This window comes from Fukomys damarensis, unplaced genomic scaffold (genome assembly GCF_012274545.1).
Source record: "Fukomys damarensis isolate Sample0158 unplaced genomic scaffold, DMR_v1.0_HiC HiC_scaffold_33, whole genome shotgun sequence".
Lineage (NCBI taxonomy): Eukaryota > Metazoa > Chordata > Mammalia > Rodentia > Bathyergidae > Fukomys > Fukomys damarensis.
Window position 1 is genome coordinate 30,586,299 of NW_022900945.1, and position 15,073 is coordinate 30,601,371.

General features: G+C 34.3%; 1 protein-coding gene across 1 annotated transcript in view; it reads right to left on the bottom strand.

Moving 5' to 3' along the window:
- Dpyd (dihydropyrimidine dehydrogenase) overlaps positions 1 to 15,073 on the bottom strand; it is an 826,486-nt gene that overhangs the window by 494,772 nt on the left and 316,641 nt on the right. The window contains exons 10-11 of the mRNA XM_010639922.3: positions 5,567 to 5,674; positions 3,795 to 3,964 (exon numbers count right to left, since the gene is read on the bottom strand). Of these exons, the coding sequence (XP_010638224.1) occupies positions 3,795 to 3,964; positions 5,567 to 5,674 (278 nt within the window). The remainder of the gene's footprint in view (positions 1 to 3,794; positions 3,965 to 5,566; positions 5,675 to 15,073) is intronic.

Here is a 15,073-nt window from a genome sequence, read left to right on the forward strand (position 1 = left end):
AAAAAAGAAAAAATGCAAATTCTCTGGCCGACCCAGACCTGCTGAACCAGAAACTGTGACAATAGGGCCAGCAACTTGTGCTTACCAGCAACGCACAATGAAATTTGAAAACCTGAATTAGAGAAATGTGATGTTTGATTACTTCAGGGTCTGTTGAGCTGTGCCTCTTTTTGTAGAACCAGTCACATTGTTCTTGGTTCCTAACTATGATCCAGGCTCAATATACCTGGCCTCTGTAATAAGTCTTATTTGCTACTAAAGCTTAAGAAATATCTTACTGTTCTGCATTTCTTTCTGTCTAAAAACAGGAATATCACAATTTTAGATATATACATAGTGACTTGCCAAATGGTGAGGTAATTTACTAATGGACAAGTCATGTTATTTTCAAATTCTACCTAAGATTCCAAGAGAGTTAAACAGTATACATGTTTGAGGAAAAAAAAACTCTAAATGTCCCTGTTCCTCATTCTTCACTGACTTTAGAAAAACCAAGTGTGGGTGAAGAATTATGTGTTTGGAGAGCAAAGCATAGGGGAAACTAGAGAAATATGAAGGATTTTGGTACACTATTAAATTTCTCATATTGATTAAACTATGCCTTACATTAGCTCGGCATGCTAGCACATGTCTATAATACCAGTTACTTGGAAGGATCACAAATTCAAGGTCAGGTTGGGAAACATAGAAAGACACTGCCTCGAAATGAAAATTAAAAAGGACAGGGAATATGGCTCAGAGGAAGAGTTCTTGCCTAATATGCATGAGGCCATGGGTCTGATCTCTAGTACTCCCCAAGAAAGTGTCTCAGAACATAACATCTCAAAACTAGTATTGAAGAGATACATGATTTTTGATTTCCACACTTTTGACTTATCAGATTCATAAGTGTTAAGCACAAATATACTGCCCCCTATTTGGAGGATTACAAATTTATGTAATGTTTATAATAGATAAATAGAGCAAGCTCTATAAGCACTGGAAATCTGTACTCCTAAATAAACATAAATATCCGCTAATACAGCCTGGAAATCTTTGCACACTCTGATAATACATTGCCTAAAATTCCTTCTCTTTTATATGAAATTAGCAAGTGAATCATCAAGGGTCTACATATGTACCATTTGTCTAAACTATAAAGTGAATACTAAAAGACCTGGATGCTTATTTTTTACAGAAAACTTTAATTCTACAATTATTTGTGGAACTTTATATATGACAATCACTCTAATAAGCAAAAGAGAAGATAAAAGTGATGAAGACAGATGGCCTTAGCCATCAATGTCATGGATATCAAGGTCAAGTAGTTTTTAAAACACAAAAAGTTCACTTTCTTATAAACTAATAATACAGAACCATTCAAGCATTTGTTCCTTTGGCCTTAACTTAACTTGAGTTCTACAGAAATTCTGCTTTATAGAGGCAGTCTGTTATATCCATGACTCATGCTGTCTTCCCAGCACTTCGTTAGCCACTATTCAGCCCACTGAACTCTCCAGTTTTACAATGCTATGCCAAGACTCTGACTCTTTCCTTCCTGCACTCTAGTCGCACTGACCAGATTTTTAATCAGCTACTGACTAGCCCACTTGCTTCTGGCACTACTACACCTTCCATAGTCAAAACACTCGGGAGTAACGATCTCAAAATTCAGATCTTAGTGATTCCTGGCTCAAAACAGTATCATGGTGTTCTCTTTTATTGAGAATAAAAGGGAACTAAAGGCATAATAAACAGCTCCAAAACTATCACAAACTGTAACATACTCCTCTCTTTCAAAGTGGTACCATACTGACTTTTTCCCTTGTTCTCAAATTTCTCAATCAAGGGTGAATGCACTTTGGCCTATAATGTGGTTTTTTTTTTTCTTGGATGCCTACTTTCTTTTGCAATGTTTTTTCACCCCAATGCGCACGCGTGCGCACACACACACACACACACACACACACACATTATGCTTCCACACTAATACAGATAACCAAATAACTAATTAACTTTCAATACACTGTTAATGTGACAATTCATTTGGGAGTCTTCCCGCAGCAGAAAGTCCACGAGGTCATGAAATTCTATAAAGTAGAAGAGAACCTAGAATAATGCCTATATATAACAGGTAGCCGATCAGTGTAGGGTGAATAAATATATGTGATTGCTTCTCTTTTCTTAAGTAATTATCCAGTTGCAGTTTTTGTATTTTCATTGTAAGTCAGAAGAAACAGCTATCATTCATTTCTAGTCCCCGGTGCTAGTGGAAGATAACTGTGGTATAAAGTGTAAAATAAATTGATATTATTATTTAAAGTTATCTTCCACTTCCAAACCTCAAGGATCAGTCTTTTGGAATGAAAACTTTTCAGAATTAGAAATCAGATGAACAAGACTTAAAATATTTAAGTGAAAACAGTTTACAACTACTTTTTCTTTTCTACGTCTAGAGCTTTGTACAGATATAAAGTTGGGTAAAAATCTACCCCTCTTTTCTTTTAATTTCATCATGTCTCCTAATTCAAATTCAAATATGGCTGTTTTCTTTTTCTTTTAAATGACATACCTGTGCCAATTAAAGCCTAAAAGTGCATGCCAGAAAAAAAAATCCTATGATTATCAGATCACCTTTGAGTGTTTTTTTTTTTTTTTTTTTTTTTTTTTTGGTACCAGGGATTGAATTCAGATTCTTGGGCTTGTGAAGCAAGCGGTGACAACATTGAGCTAAATCTCTGGCCCTATCTGAGTTTTTTGGAAAGCCTAAAAGGGCAGATTGCATTAAAAAAAAAAAAACTCAGGGTATAAAAATGATATTTGAAACTCAGGCGTGAACCAGTGACAGCGCTGATAATATAGTGAGATTAATCTGTAATGTGATTAATCTACATGTGACAAATTATCTATTGACTATAGTTGTGACTCTTGCCTGGTATAGAGACTCCAAACAAGTTCAGGCATTCTAAACTAAATCAAATCATATTACCAATTTGAATGAAATGAGTAATTTATCTTTCTGTAAATACATTTTGTTCTTATTCTCAGAACTAATATCCTTTATTAGGCATTATCCTTCTCTAACAGCATTAAAATTTGAGAGGTCTATAGAACATGTAACCAGCTTGGGTGATGCCTCACCTAACACTAGTCACCAGTCATTTGTCAGAATGAAATGATTTAAATCATTTTTACTAATTTAACTAATTATTGAATCTGAATAATGCTCATATTAGAATGCTTTTAAAATATACAGTAATAATGTTATATTTGTTGCACAATAGAATAAATTTACTATATGACCAAAGTGCATACAAAAATAGATACATTATACATACACATTCTTATACATACATGATTGTACTATGAATAGTGTTATATTATCTACATAAATTTCAATGATGCTTATCAATTCCACTCATGGAAAACCTCAAATGTGTTTTTGATATTCTTTTAATTTCTGTATGTTTTGTGAAAAACACCTATTGTTCAGGATGTAAAAAACAGCATATTCAACTATTGCTAGTTAAATAGGATAAATTTCAAAAATATTAATTCTGAACAAAAATGCACTATTTTGACCAAATGCATTGACATCCCATTTTGTCCAAAACTGTATTATACATTTTATTTTGTACAGAATGTCTGAATTAAAAAAAAAAATGGACTTCTTGTAGTCCTGAGATTTCAAAACTTTGCATTTGACAATTTCACAAACAGTCTAATTATTTAAAAGTGAGGACTGATTACTAATGGCTTCATCTACGAAAATCTGCTGGATTACAAATCCATGTTTCTTGAAAGCTCCATTTTACCTCTTCGGGGACAGCTCTTATATTAACAAAGCCTTTCCTGAAGACGATGGACACGCGGCGGGCTCCACAACGTAGAGCAGACGTGGCACAGTCAAAGGCAGTGTCTCCAGCTCCGAGTACAATCACGGCTCCCCGTATCGACGGCAATGGAGAGTGACAGGCGCACATTCCTGAATGATGAAAGGAAAACCCCATTTTCAAGTAGAGAAACCATTTCTGCATGACAGCTCAAAAGATACTTGTACTCAAAGCAGTGTAAAATTGCATCTTGCAGTTTTCCAGGATGGAGTGTCACTATCAAATTATTCTGCTTCATTGAAAGACAGTTTTATTCCCATTTTAAAAATATGCTCATATATGTAATTTCATAGTCACTACCTTTAGCTTCTTTTCTTCCTCTGGAAGGATTGCTACAATATATTTTGAAGATTTTTTTAGGTCATAATAAACTGCAGTGAAACTATTAAAATTATCTTTGTCAAAGTTGTGATAAATGTTTTACCTATGCATCACTCATTGCTGTTTTTTTAGAAGAAAAGTGATTCTTGTGATCTGGGTTAATAATTTCAACATTTCATTAAAATATTTAATTGATTTGTTACACAATTTCTAAGCTATACTTTTACTACATATTATATGCAACAAATTTAACATTAACATTTTGAGAAAGCATTATTTTCTTGAAATAGCTAAAATAAAGCTTTCTCATTTATACTGTTTTCCTTTGGCTTTGTTGATGAAATTGAGCAATAAGGAAATATGACTTTCTAAGAGTCCATTTCTTAAACACCTATATGAAATTTTGATATCCACACGAAGAACCACAGAGGTATTCTCTATGTAATAGACTATCATATTAAATAAAGATGTTGCTAAAATAAATTACTATAATTTTAAAAATGACTCCATAGATGGGCCTATAATCTCAATAAGTGTAATCATTTTGCTTGGAAGAGTTTGTATTTGGAATAAGACAATTGGCACTCTGTGATTCTCAAATATAAACTCCATGCTCGAATATATACTCGACTCTCCTATGAAATGCTGGCAGATACATAAGGGTCTACTGCTCTGGGGAGGAAAGTGGAGAAGGCAAGCATCTTCAGCTGTGAACTTCTTGCCTTTTTAATGTTTGAGAGAAAATTTAAGTTTTAATAATTTCCACATGTAACTGGATGTAGGAATGGCTGTATATCAGAGTTTTTAAAAAATACATTTAGAGGATCGAGACTATTCAACTAAAAACAATACTCCAGCCTCTTTATCACTAAGACAATGACTTTAGGCAAAACAAAACCTGACAGTCTCAGCTTTAGATTATTTTATCTCAGCATATGAATTGTTATATATTATATGCATATGTTATCGTTTATCTTCATAAAATTAATGTTCCAATAGAGTTCTTGATCTTTCTGACTGCATTGCAAAAAATTATATATGTGAACATTCATAGTTCCCAAAATGAAGCTCCAACAATTTTATTCAAGAAAAACTTCCAGTGCTCATTAAAGTATTTTTATTTGAATTTTTAAATGATGAAATATATATACATATATATATATTAATAAAAATTCCTTATTGTGATGCTTTCTTGTGAGACTGAACAAACACATAATTCTGTAATGCCAGTCTTTTTTATAAATTATTGGTCCCATCTACTCAATTATCCATCTGAGATATGATCAATGTCCTACCGAGCTTGAATGTAATGCAAACTTACAATATAAGAAACAAAATAGACAATGTTAAGAAAATAAGGCAATGCATTTTACCTGCTTTGCTGCTTTTTGCTACAAGTGGCAAAAAGTCTTTAGATGTGTAAAACCCCTGGTCTTGTGTCAGGTCTTGGAAGATAAGGTCTCTTTTGGGTTCTGGTAAACCTATTTGATGAAGTTCACAAAATAGTATTAGCAATGGCTTTTCCAACTAGAAATTAGAAAAATGTTGAATAGAACAACTATAAATTTTGAAATGATATGATATTAATAGATAATTATCTATGATCAATTCACATAAAAATGTACATAACACAATCTAACAGACCTAACAGTACATGCTTTATAGCTAAATGTACATTGTACTCACATTACTAAATACACATACATATACTGACTGTGTATATACAAATTGTGTATATACTTAGTATACACTGTTAAAGGAAAGTTCAGGTTATATTATTTCTTCATATCATCAATTAAAATAAGTTTGAGGTGTACTAAAGAACTGAACTGTTTTTAAACTAACACAAATACTAAAAAAAGGATAGATTCATCTACTTCAATAAGAAAGATCACTCCAAAATATGGAAGAAAAACTCTCAAATAAAAATATCTAAAAGAAAAAAATAAGATTTACTAAAAACTTCTGCTACTCCTATATTTCAAAATATTATAAATTAATTAAAGGGCAATTAATTACACAGAAAGATATCTTAATAAAATTGCCTTTACTATACAAAGAAGTTCCTCAATATGAATAATAAACCTATTGACTTTTGAATTAATACATAAGTGATAATGAAATCAGGAGAAGGAAAATACAGTTTATAAGCAATAAAAATTTAACCCCAATTAGTGAATAAAGAAATATAAATTTCATAAAACAAATACAATTTTCCTGTTAAAAATATGGAATTTAAGAAAACTAATCTCTGCAGCAAGGGTAAAAATAGAATTTTTCACACTTTTTTGGTAGAAGTACCCACTCATGCTAAATATCCAAAAAGTTTTTAATCTATTGTAAGGAAACACAAAGACATTTAAATACAGGTTTCATGTACATAGTTTTGCATAGATCACTTGGATAGATCTTTGAACAGCTCAGTTATTGATGCAAAAAAAAAGAAGGAAGAATGAGTAAATACCAGAATTTTAACTGAGTACATAAGTGAATTTTATTTTCACATACAAAAAAAATGCAACAAAGCAAAACACAACCATTAAAACAAATATTTGAAAAATATGATGGCAGATTATAGTCAAAATGTGTTAAGTGAATGAGCAAGACAACAAAACTGGAGACCAGTGAGGACCTGCCCACCCAATGCATGGAGACAGGCTGCTCCCCTACCCTCCAGCACCCCAGGCCTTTAACAGAACAGATCTGTGAGGACTGCCCAGCCAATGTGAGAAACTAGGCTGATCCCCAACCCTCCAGAACCCTGAGCCTTCATCAGAGTGGGCCAGTGAGGACTGCCCAGCCACACGGGTGTCCCTGCAGCACCACCACCCCACTCTCAGGCCTCCTGGTTGTGCCAGTACCTGGATCCACATTGCAGAGGCACAGATGATCATAAAGGCCATTGCACTGAGCTCCAGGAGATAGAATGGAAGCAAACAACTGCAATAAAGGCACGTCAGACCCCTGTAGTTGATAAGTTGAGGGGATCACCACCTTCCACTACAAATGGACTATTTTCAGGGGAAGGGCAGCTGGAACGTGCCACAGAACCTTACAGAATTTAACTAAACAGGAGGTCAGGAAGCTCAGCTTGGGCCTTGCAACCAGAATTCACTCTGAATCTTAGGGGTCTGCCATTGGCTGCTGAGACTAATTGACTTAGTTTTGCTCATTGCTGCCCACATTTTCTATTGTGACAGCAGAGATATACCCTGAAGCAGGCCCTTCAAACTTTTTTATTTCTTTTCCTCTTATTTTTAATTTATAATTTTTATTTTTTAAATTTTATTTTTTCCCATTATACTTCTTTTTTTCTTCTTTTTCCCCCAATCTCTTGCTTCCCCACATTGTTCATCTTCCTTTTTGTTCCTGCTCTTGCTCTAATTCAGATTTCTTCTTTCTTTTTCTTTTCTTCTCTCTTTTTCCCTCTCTTGATTATCATTAGTTTTAAAGGAAAATGAGTGCAATTTATAGCTTCCCTATTACTGTTAAGTTGTTCTATTCTTGTCTTTGTTCTTGCACTCATTCTTTCCCTCTTGTCTTCAACAGTTTCCTAGAGTTTGTGAGATCATCCTGTGTCCTCAGGCTTCACTTGAAACCTTCAATCCTTCTACCTATTTATTCCTCTCCTCCCAACTCCTTCTACGTCCCCATCCTGAAGAGTACAGTTGCAATACTGAAGAGTTTATTCACTATATATTCTGGGCTGATCTTTAATTTTGATTTAATTCACATGGTTGAAGGTGATAGATTAGAAACTACCAGAAATTGTCAATTTCTAAGCTGTGCTTGATACTCTTGTGTTGCTGATTGTATCTGTTGGGCTAAAGGGTGATCACTGAGTTGACAAATTGTTCTTTCCAATATTATGAAAATGAGAGTGTACCTGAGTCATTAGCGACTCAAACCAAAAGAGCATCTGTACCAGGAAGATCAAAGTACTAACCCAGGAATTAAACCAAGGATAGTATCAAAAATAAAATTAAAAATGAGAAAAAACATAAGCAAGGCAAAAATACAGGTTTCCAGTTCCCCAATGGCAAATTCTAGGGAAAATAATGTGGAAAAGCCTGACAGTGAACTACCAGGTCACTCTGAACTAATAGCACAAAAAGTAACAAAACAGATCAGTCAGGGCTAGAAAAATTCAAAACAGAAATAATTTCCAAGATAACTAGAGAGGTGGTGCACACAATGAATGATATGATTAGAAACTCTAGATCAGAAACAGGAAAAAAAATAGATGAGTTCAGAACCATGACAGAAGCATCAATACCCAACATAGGAAAGAAAAGGAATCCATGAAACAGATTCAAACAGATATCCAGAGATTAAAAACTTTATAAAAAGCATTTGCAGCAGATTGAACAAATATGAAGACAGAATTTCACTGTAAGAGACAGGATTATGGTCAGTGACCATGAAAAGAGAGTGCTCATAAAAACAGAAAGGGATCATGAGAAATCGATCCAACAACTCCTAGATGATGCAAAGAATAATGTAATACTGATAGGAATCCATGAAGTAGCAGGAAAAAGTGCAAAAGACATAAAAAAAAAAAAACTGTTCACAGAATTAATGACAGAAAACTTGCCAAACAGAGCAATATGTTGTATATAAGAAACACACCTAGTTCAAAAAGAAACTCATAGACTGAAAGTAAAACAATGGAAAACAGTTCTCCACGAGTCAGGAGCCTGGAAAAAAGCAGGGGTAGCTATCTTATTGACAAAGTAAATTTCAAACCAAAACTAATTAAGAGGGAAAAAGAAGGTCACTACTCCTTGTAAAGGGAAGAATCCAAGAGGAAGAGATGACAATCATAAATATATATGCACCAAATATTAATGCCCTCAACTACAAACAACAAATATTAAGGGACATGAAAAACCAAATAAACACTAATATAGTTGTAGTGTGGGACCTCAAAACGCCACTGTCACAAATAGATAATTGTGAGAAAAAAATCAACAACAAAATACTAGAACTAAACTAATATTTTGAACAAGTGGACTTAAAAGATGTCTGCAGAGTGTTCCAGTAAACAAAATCAGAATCTACATTCTTTTTGACTGCACGTGGCTCATTCTCCAAAATAGATCACATACTACCTCATAGAACATGTTTAAATAAATGCAAAGGAACTGAAGTTATCCCATGTATATTATCAGACCATAGTGCAATTAAACTGCAGATCAATAGCATAAGAAACTGCAAGAACTTCACAAGTACATGGAAATTGAACAATACTTTCCTGAACAATCAATCGGTCACAGGGAAAATTGAAGAAATTAGTCAGTTTTTAACAAATAAATGATATTGCCAATAAACCATACAGGAATCTATGGGAAACAATGAAAGCAGTTGTACGTGGAAAATTCACAGCAGTGAATGCCCACATTAGGAAAACAGAGCAAGCTCAACTAAACAACCTAATAATGAATCTTAGGCTCCTAGAAAAAGAAGAGCAAGAAAATCCCAAAGCTTGTACATTGGAGGAAATTATAAAGATCAGAGCAAAAATCAGTGCAATGGAGACTAAGAGAAGGACACCAAAAAATCAATAAATCAAAGAGTTAGTTTTTCGAAAGAATAAAGCAAATCGACAAACCCTTAGCGAACCTTGTCAAAAAAAGAAAAGAAGAGGCTCAAATCCATGCAACTAGGAATGAAAAAGGTGAAGTCACAACATATCCAGCAGAATTCCAGAGAATCATCAATACCTACTTTGAGAACCTGTACTCAAATAAAATAGAAAACACAGAATTGGACAGATTTCTATATACTTAAGAATTACCAAAGTTGAACAAAGAAGATAAATATATATTCTAAACACCCCAATTACAATCAGTGAAATTGAAAATATAATTAAAAATTTGCCAATAAAGAAAAGCCCAGTCCTGATGGCTTCGCTACTGAATTCTGCAAGACCTTTAGAGAAGAATTACCACCACTACTCTCTAAACTTGTCAATGAAATTGAAAGGGAAGCAATACTTCTAAATTCATTTCTGGAAGCAGGGGTTACTTTAATTCCAAAATGAGGGAAAGACCCAACCAAAAAAGAGAACTACATGCCAATCTCTCTAATAAACATAGATGCAAAAATCCTCAGTAAGATACTGGCAAAAAGAATACACAGGGTCATCAAGAAGATCATATACACTGACCAAATCAGATTTATTCCAGGGATGCAAGGATGGTTGAACATACGTAAATCAATAAATGTAATACATTATATTAACAGAGTCAAGAACAAAAACTATATGATCATCTCTATAGATGTAGAAAAGGCAGTTGACAAAATTCAACACCCATTCATGATAAAAACCCTGCAGAAAATTGGAATAGATGATCTTTATCTCAACTTGATAAAGGCTATGAAAAAACAACAGCCAACATCATATTAAATGGCCAAAAACTGAAAACCTTCATGTTAAAATCAGGAACAAAACAAGGATGCCCACTATTACCACTCCTCTTGAATATAGTTCTGGAAACATTAATCACAGCAATTAGATAAGAGAAAGAAGTTAAAGCAATAAAGATAAGAAAGGAAGAAGTTAAAATGTCATTATTTGCTAATGACATGATACTTTACATAGAAGACCCCAAAAACTGTGCCAAAACACTTCCAGCAGAGTAGCGGGATACAAGGTCAACACTCAAAAATCAATAGCCTTCTGGTACACAAATAACAGACTCACTGAGAGAAATTAGGGAAACAATTCCTTTCACAATAGTAACCAAAAAAAAAAAAAAAAAGGAGTTTTTAAGACTTGATCTAATGAAGGAAGCAAGAGAGCTCTATACTGAAAACTACAGCACTCTGAAAAAAAAAAAAGATCAAAGAGGATGTAAGAATATGGAAAGATATCCTTCACTCCTGAGTAGGAAGAATCAACACAGTGAAAGTGACCATACTACCAAACTGCTACACAGATTCAAAGCAATCCCAATTGAAATTCCAAAAGTGTATTTCACAGATCTTGAGAAAACAATCCAAAAATTCATTTGGAACTAGAAGAGAACTAGAATAACAAAAGCCATTCTAGGCAATAGTGACATGGCGGGGGATATCATAATCCCCAACTTGAACCGTACTACAAAGCCACTGGGTAAAAATAGCATGGTATTGGCAAAGAAAAAGACCTGAAGATCAGTGGAATAGATTGCAAGATACAAAACCAACTCAAGATGTTCTCAGCTACCTCATTTTTGACAAAGGAGCCAACCATGCTCAGTAGAGGAAAGATAGCCTCTTTAATAAATGATGTTGGAAAAACTGGATCTCAACTTGCCAAAGATGGAAACTAGACCCTTTTCTTTCACCATGCACTAAACTAAAATCCAAGTGGATTAAAGATCTAAATATAAAAACAGAAACACTAAACTTGCTGGAAGATAAGTTAGGCAGAACTGTCGACATTGGCAAAGGAAAACACTTTATGAACAGCTCCTCAGTAGCACAGGAACTGCCACAAAGAATCAACAACTGGGATCTCATCTTACTAAGAAGCTTCTGCATGGCAAAAGAAAACACCAACAGAGCTAAAGACAACCTACAATGTGGAAAAAATTTTACCAGCTGTTCCTCAGATAAAGGACTATTATCTAGAATATATAAAGAACTCAAAACAATCAGCCCCCCACAATATAAAGACCCGATTCAAAAATGGGCATCTGAAATGAACAGACATTTCTCAGACAAAGAAGTAAAAGCAGCAAGTAAATATATGAAAAAATGTTCAACATCACTGGTCATTCAAGAGATGCAGATGAAAACAACACTGAGATTCCACCTCACCCCAGAAAGAATGGCTGATATAAAGCACTCAACCAATAACAAATGTTGGTGGTGTTGTGGGGAGAAAGGAACCATTCTCCATTGTTGGTGGGACTGGTACAACCACTGTGGAAATCAATATGGAGATACCTCAAAGAGCTAGGATTATAGGTCCCATTTGTCCTAGCTGTCCCTCTGCTGGGTATCTTTCCAAAGAATTAAAGCCATCATGCCACAGTGATATATGTGCACCCACATTTATAACAGCACAGTTTGTAATAGCTAGAACTTGGAAACAGCCCATTTGCCCATCAACTGGAGACTGGATAAAGAAGATGTGTTTTTTCTATAAAATGGAGTACTACTCAGCCATAAATAATGAGAACCTAGAGTCATTCATGGAAAAATGGATGCATATTGAGGCCACACTCTTAAGTGAAATAAATAGGACCCACATATGTATATACTGAATAATTTCTGGTGTGAAAATCCAAAAGTGTAAAAAGATCCAAACTGTATAACTGATACTGTGAAATAGGAAGAAAGGGGCTAATGGTATAGGGAAAATGGGAAGGGTAAGGGAAAAGAAATGTGGGAAAAGAAAAAAATATGAGAAAAGGAAAAAATAGAAGCAGCCTTTGTAAATAGGGAAGGGTGGAGGGGGTGAAGTGAGGGCAGGGGTATGGGGAATAAATGAGAATAAGATACATCATGTAAAGGTACAAGATCTCAATGATGAATGTAACTGTACTGTATACCTAAAAAGTACCTATAAACTCAATTTTAAATAGATAAAACTGTACATATATTATTATTATTATTATTTAGATATTTTTGTAAAAAACTGAACACGATTCATAAGCTGAATAGTAACTATTTTGGGGGGAGGAATTATGGATGTTTTCCTCATTTTCCAAACATTCTATAACTTGAATTTATCAGTAATATATTTAGGAAATACTCATCATCAATTTTTGTTGTTACTGGGGATCAAACTCAGGACTTCGTGCTTGCCAGGCAGATGCAGTACCACTGAGCTATATCCCCACCCCATTATCAAATTTTAAAGAAAAACTGAATAGCAGATTCAAAGTATTTTCAAACAATAAATGACACAAATACTGTAGTCATCACCCCATCCTAGGAAAATGGAGAAATACTTCATCTCAGTTCTATACATACAAGGAAAAAACATTTAATTTTGTTTACTTTCCAAAACTCAAATCACCAATGGCTCATTCTAGAAAAGTAGAGTTTATTTTATAATTAAATGTAGTTTCTGGTAGCCATGTAAGTATTAATTATGCCTCAAGGGTGACTTTTGCCACAAAATAAACTAGGACTCATATTTGATTGGAAAGTTGAAGTTTCTTGCAAATGTCTGTAACCAACAAACAAAACAAAACAAAACAAAAACACTCTTCCCCCTTCAAATTAAACCGAACCTTTTGCTTTGTTGTTCAGCATCTTCCATATCTCCTTGTCAAAAGATTCTCCTTGCCAAAAGATTTTTTTTTTTTTTTTTTTTTTTTTTTTGTGGTACTGGGGATTGAACTCCGGTCCTTGCACTTGCAAGGTAGGCCACCAAACTGCTGAGCTAAATCCCCGGCCCCATCAAAAGATTTTTTCATGGATGATTTTAAGACCTTTGCTTTTAAAATTATTTATCTAGGAAATTTGGGGCAAGTCAATTAACTCGTCTTTCCCTTGGCTCCTCCTATACACAAATTGAGCATAAAACTGTATTTTCCGATGGAAGAGAACATTTCTTAGTAACATCAGGAACATAGACAGTATTACCTATAATTGAAGTGGTGTATACGGTTCTTTTGGAAAACACGTTGAGGTTTATAGAAATTTGGAATATGTACAGAAGATTCTCTATGATAATGAAATTTCTCCTGAAGCTATTAGGATATTATTATAGTTTACACTACCCTTAGTCAATCAAAAATGTGTACATATGTGACATATGAAGATTTAAATAATTATCTAAATTTCCCATCTCTTTGTTCTATACTTTATAGATGGCATACCTTCCATATCACTTCATTTTCATGTTAAAACACTGAAGAAGAAGAAAATCAATCTAAAACTTCACACAATCACAATGTAATGTGATAAGCGAAAACTTTTGAGCAAATCTAAAATGTGCTGGACAGAAGTTTCACAGGCATGAGCACAAATTATTCCTTGATCAATTCCCAATCTGTTTACTGTATACACTGGCCCTGGGTTAGCACATTAGCATTTGTGGCTTCCAGAACTAACCCTTTGATGATGCTAATTTTCTAATCTAAACCTTTTTACTACGTGTCATGGTTAAGGCAGAGAGGGAGTCTTACATCTCTAATCATATTTCTAATTGTACCTTCCCCCAAAATACCTATTATCTAAAGGCGTATAAGACACACTTATTGAACATAAACACTGTACCCACAAAATGATTTTTTTCTCCTGTAATAATTATTTCACAAGAAAAAATGCACGGGGAAAATTTAAATTTCTTTATTTTTTTCCCCACTTGAATTAAAACACTGACCAGGACCACTAAGTTTCTTATCCTTTTCCTCCATTCTGTACTTGTCACTATAATGGATTTGTGTTTACTAGGTCAGAGCCTTTCCCTCAAATGTTTAAGGGGCATTGGACAGAAGTTCTGCCCTATGCATCTTGATTTAAGAGGAGGATAAAGGAACCAGGAACCGGCCCCGGGTAATTATGATGAGACTGCCCTGAAGCCCTCTTGGCCACACCCCAGATTCCCACACAGCTTCTCCCAGGACTGTACGGAAGCTCTCATCACAAACTTTTCAGCGGAACTAAAAGTGATGATGTGGGGTGACCTGGAGTAGGATCTTTGTCACCAGACAGACTTTAGAGTGAACCCTTTATCATTTTCCAGCTCCAAGATCTTATATCAATTCCTCTGTTAGTTTTACATGTCAATTTGGCTAAGCTAAAGTGCCTAGTTATTCAACCAAATACAGGACTGAAGTAGATATTGCTGTGATGGCTTCCTCTAGGTGTAACTAAAATCTCCCCACCCCCCAAAGTATATGCTGTTAAAATCAATAATCAGTTAATTTTAAATA